This window comes from Aspergillus thermomutatus, assembly GCF_002237265.1.
Source record: "Aspergillus thermomutatus strain HMR AF 39 chromosome Unknown NODE_520, whole genome shotgun sequence".
NCBI classification, from domain to species: Eukaryota; Fungi; Ascomycota; class Eurotiomycetes; order Eurotiales; family Aspergillaceae; genus Aspergillus; species Aspergillus thermomutatus.
In genome coordinates this window covers 1,485-6,381 of record NW_020798570.1, presented here as the reverse complement: position 1 = coordinate 6,381, position 4,897 = coordinate 1,485, and the positions used below count along the sequence as shown (strand labels likewise).

General features: G+C 51.2%; 1 protein-coding gene across 1 annotated transcript; it reads right to left on the bottom strand.

Annotated features, from left to right (window-relative positions):
• Positions 1 to 430: 430 nt before the first annotated feature.
• On the bottom strand, positions 431 to 3,043 carry CDV56_100701 (uncharacterized protein; the record flags this gene model as incomplete). The annotated part of the gene is made up of 1 exon (XM_026754320.1): positions 431 to 3,043. One exon carries the CDS (start codon positions 3,041 to 3,043, stop codon positions 431 to 433), a length of 2,613 nt encoding a protein of 870 aa, XP_026609495.1.
• Positions 3,044 to 4,897: the final 1,854 nt, after the last annotated feature.

Here is a 4,897-nt window from a genome sequence, read left to right as displayed (position 1 = left end):
GAAGAGAGGAGGCGGCGGAGGGAGCGAGAGGCGGAGTTTGGGCGCATGGCGGTGCGAGGGAGGATGGGGGGATTGGGGAGGCAGAGGAGATGATACATGCCCTTTGTGAACTATTGTAGATTGTACTCGGTTGAGCAATCGGATTGGCTTGTTATCGTATAGTAGTACATCCAGTACACATGGCTATATTGATGAAACTCAAAAGAATAAAAAGCAAATGCACGCAAACCCTTATAAATCTCATGCTGGCTCGTTCCTGTCGTCATATCGTAAAGTCGTGAATGTCATGCAAAATGGTCAGAACACTGCTGCAGAAAGGCATGGAAAAAGGCATGAAAAAGAGCAAATCGTGGGCATCATTCATATCATAAGAGTGCATCCAATAAGAATCTATGAGAGAAATGAAATCATGGCAATTCGTAAGATAGCGTCAGGGCTGGTGAAGAAGGTTCCGAGCTTGCATGCTAGAGCCCACCAGCACCGCCTCGCCGATTTTCTGCTTCAGCTTTTCTCTTCGTGCCTCGCGCTTTGCTTCTTCGCGCTGCTGAAGCGAACGCCTCAGGCGTCTGCGGAGGTTGCGCACCGGGCCCAGTCGAAGGCGCAGCCTCCACCATGACAAGGAGAGCATGCGACGCTTATGGAGAGAGGTCTGGGAGCGAAGCGCTTCGGGGCTAAACATGGCGCCGCCCACCAGAGCACTGCTCCTCTGTGGATGGCGGCGGGGAATCGTGCCCTGCAACGGGCTGCGACGAGTGAGGGAAGGCCCCTCGAATACAACCCGTGGCTGGGGCATTCCCAACGAGTTGCTAATGATCTGATCGGGATCCATATGAGCTGCTTTCTGAGGAGGTTCTTCGGAATCAGGCGAGTCGTCCCAAAACCGACGTGGGCGCCAGAATGGATGAAGCCGGCTGTCAATATCTCTACCAGCTTTGCGATTCTTCGCTGATGTTACGGACAGTGATCGGACGAAACGATCAAATGAATCCGATCGAGGGCGGACCACCCATCCGCGCCGAAGTGAGCCAAATCGCCGTGGATGGTTCCCATTCAACTCGGTGCCATCATCCGCCGCCCTTAGCTGCTGGTCGGCTTCATCTTGAGGAGTCGGCGGAATGACGTTATAGACCGGAGGTTTTGGTGGCGGGCGAGGGTTCCTCAACGGTGAATCAACATGACTCGAATCCTGAGGCATAAGGTTTTCGGGGGTTCGTGGATCCCTCAGTTGTTGACAATCATCCGGCTGAGACGCCCGGGGTTCCAGGGCAGATCGCACAGGCTGGTCAACAAGCAGGAGAGATTCGTTATTGTGAGGAAAGAAAGCAACCGTCCTCGCCTCCTTGATTTCAATCAACCCTGGTGATGATGATGCGACTGAGGCTGGCGTGAAGGGAATGGAAGGTGGGCGTAAGCGAGTTATGTCTTCAACACCAATCCAGATGGATTGCGTCTTCGGAACATCGGTGGCATCCCGGTGACCGGCACTCAAGGTATGATTGTCGGCTTTTGGTTCGGGCTCTTCAATAGGGGCCTTGTCCATCTCATGGTCCTTGGGGATGTCCTGATTTTGAAGGCTCCCGGCAGTGAAGGACGTGCGCCGTGAGCTGTCTTTACTTGTGGGCGCCGACAACGATGAACTGCGAGGTGGAATCACTGGCCGACCAATGTTGCGACCTCTGAGATCTGACGCTGGAGCTGGAGCAGCGGTTGAGTCGGAAAATGTCCGCTTTCTCTGACGGGTCAGATCGAGAGACGGCGGTCTACTCTTCCGTGCAGACGCAGTTCGCTGACTCGATCGCCGGGAACCAGCCTTGGATGGATTCCTGCTGACAGATTGAGAAGAATGAAGAGAAGAACGTCGCTCGGGAATCACGACCACAGGGACAACCTCAATATTTCGAGGAGGACCGCCCGATGTGGAACTGGCTGGAACAGAGATTTCAGAAGCAATGCTCTTGCGATCTTGTTCAGTGATCCGAGCAGCTTTGTGGACGAGGCGGTGCTGAAAGTCCGGATTGGAGACAAGCGACGTACGTTCCGACTTGGTCAAGGGCGAGCTGGCGGAGCGTAGAGACTGCCTCTTTTCCGTATGTCGCAGTATTCGATTGGCCGGTCGCGGAGCGTCAATGATCATAGCTTCGATTGTCGACGATGTCGACACATCAGAATATCGCCGGAATTCCTCTTCAGCGGGGGGCCACCCTATCTCCTCGCGAAACTGTTCGAGAGAAGGACTTGCCATGCTATTTCGAGCATCTTTGACCCGGTCACGCAGCTTCCCTCCACGGATGGGAGGGAGATCTTCATTGTTCCCATCCAAGGCAGATCTGTCGCGGGATATTTTTGCTCTGTTGCTTGGAGGACGGTCACAGGAAGGCGCCCGTTCCTCATCGCAACCATCATACGATTCAATCCCGGTGGGCCTCGGCGTCTCGTTGGACTGGACTGAAGTAGACGTATCATCTCTGAAACTGGCATCACTGGAACCATATGGACTCTCGTTCTGTGATGATTTCTGCTTATACGGTCTGCGCCTTTGCTGACGGTGCAATGACTGGGTCGAACGACGCGGGGTCACTGTTTCGCCATCCGAAATCATCTCGCGGGCTGTCTGAAAGGACTCGGCTCTAGAGGACGCTGACGTGTGCCCAAACTGACTGAGACTTGGTCGATATGTCGACGGAGTTGTGCGAGGGGGAGTTGTCTCCGGAGTGGGAGGATGGGACGGTTTGGTCGGCGTCATCGCACCATGAATATAGTTGACAGAATGAGACGAGGCGGTCTTTTGCATACCTGACGCGTCGTTTGGCGATGCTTCCTCGTGGCCAGCGCTGGGTGGAGTCAAAGGAAGAGCCGGAGCAGTTGCGATCGGGACTGCTCCGGAAGTATGGCCGCCATTGTTTGACGAGGCTGAGTGCGCGAGGTCAGGATCCGAGGAAACTTCTCCCCTCCGGTGCAGGGACTTGCGGGATCTGAAGAGGGGCCGTTCAAGAACCGATTCTGGGGAATTCCCAGAGGCATCAGTGGTTTCAACGCCAGGCATCTTGGAACCTCGAAATCACTGCAAATAGCCACAACGAGCGGAACCGATATTGTCACTGTGGGCCGACAGATTCAACGTGAGTGATGATTAAAAAGGACATGTCACTGAATGATTCAGAGGGAGATGGAAGGTAACGCGATGAACGGAGGCCACATAGCGAGGAGAGGCGAGAGAGAATGGACAGTATCGGTGGAATTGTCCAGTCCCGACGGGTGGAGGAGATAACTGGCTGAGTAGTTTGCCCTTTATTTGCTTTTGTTTTTTGTCGCCAAGCGAACAAATCAATATGCCCAGAAAAAGCGAAGAGGAAAATGATGGGACGCGCCACGAAACGAAGAGGCTGCAAGCCTGCAAGGAATCAGACACGCAGCGGCGAGGGAGTAACCGTCAACGCAACGTTGGCAAACCCAACACACCGAGCAAACAAGCTCAGGAATCAGGGGTCAGCGAATAATAAGAGGTGGATAAAAATAAGATACGATGACTGTGCATCTACTTTGATGCGGCCAGGAATCAGCAAGTGTCAGGCAAGGCGAGATGAGGGAGACGTGGAAGATCCCGAGTGATGCAGACACAAGGCAACGAAGCGGGCTCGAGCATAGATAGACTCATTCCACGTAGCGGAGCTAGAATGAGAATGTGGGTTTGACCATGAAGGTGGTCCATATGTATTTAACTGGATATGCAAATTCTTTTTAAGACGAGGGTGTGAAGATGAGGGTTTCTGTCGAAACTGAAAAGATGCAAGGAAAAGAGGGGACTCCCACAGTACTACTACCTAGCAGAGAGTATTAGACCAATGGTCTTCCTTTCAGGGCCTGCCATTGAATGTGCATCGTCTTTGAACTTTTCGCCTTTCATCAATTTTTTTCTTTATTCTGTGAATCAATCATAACGATGGTATTCAAGGTTCTTTGGGCTGGTAATAATATAATAGAAATCCACTGTCCAGTCTGCTATCTACGCCATATCCACAAGTTGATGCCTTAAACCTGTGCTGTGCCACAGGCCCACACAATACAGAGCAACAAAATAGTACTAATCGAGTGTGAGCATCTTTTTTCTCAGAACAGAAAGATCTTTTGAAATGTTGAAAGGGTGCGCAGACAGTATTGTTTGGCTTCCATGATGTTGGGTGGTTTTATCCATTCTGAGCAAACAACGGCTGATAGTAGTGGTGTTGCAGACTTGCAGTCCAAAACAAGGACCGAGACCTACTGGGGCAAACGACGAAGGCAAAAGAAACCAAGTGAGGCCATGAAACCGGACGCAATCTATGGGATCAATTCGGGCCCGAAGCCACTTCTTGGGTAGTACCAGACTATGTAGAGAGGTAGTACCTTGTTGTATATGAACAAAGACCCTGTGGCAATGACGCTTAATGACGATGAGAGCTCCACTGCTCAAGAGTGAAGGTATATACCAAGTAGTAGCTTGATAGCAACTACTAGAATGGTGCAACTCTGAGTAAATGAAACCAGGAGAGCCTCTTGAACCGAACTTGCCAATGTCTGTTTAACCTTCAGGTCTGGTCTGCGGAAAGGACAAATGACGGCTCTGAGAGAAAGCCTCAGGAAGAGATTGATAATAGATAGATAACTTTGAATCGAATACAATCTTCCCTTGTGATGGTTTATGATGATAAAGAATCATCTAGCTGCAATAATAGAATAGATAGATGATGCCAGAGAGGTACTACTACTACTGATAGGAAGATGACATCGGGGCCGGAGATCCCTCGACGTCATACAACGACGCCTCTTTTGAGTCTGGAGAGCAAAGACACACAGAATGGAAGCAATCGATATAATGCATGCCTTAAGAAGTAACTGATGATGACGATGATGACGATAA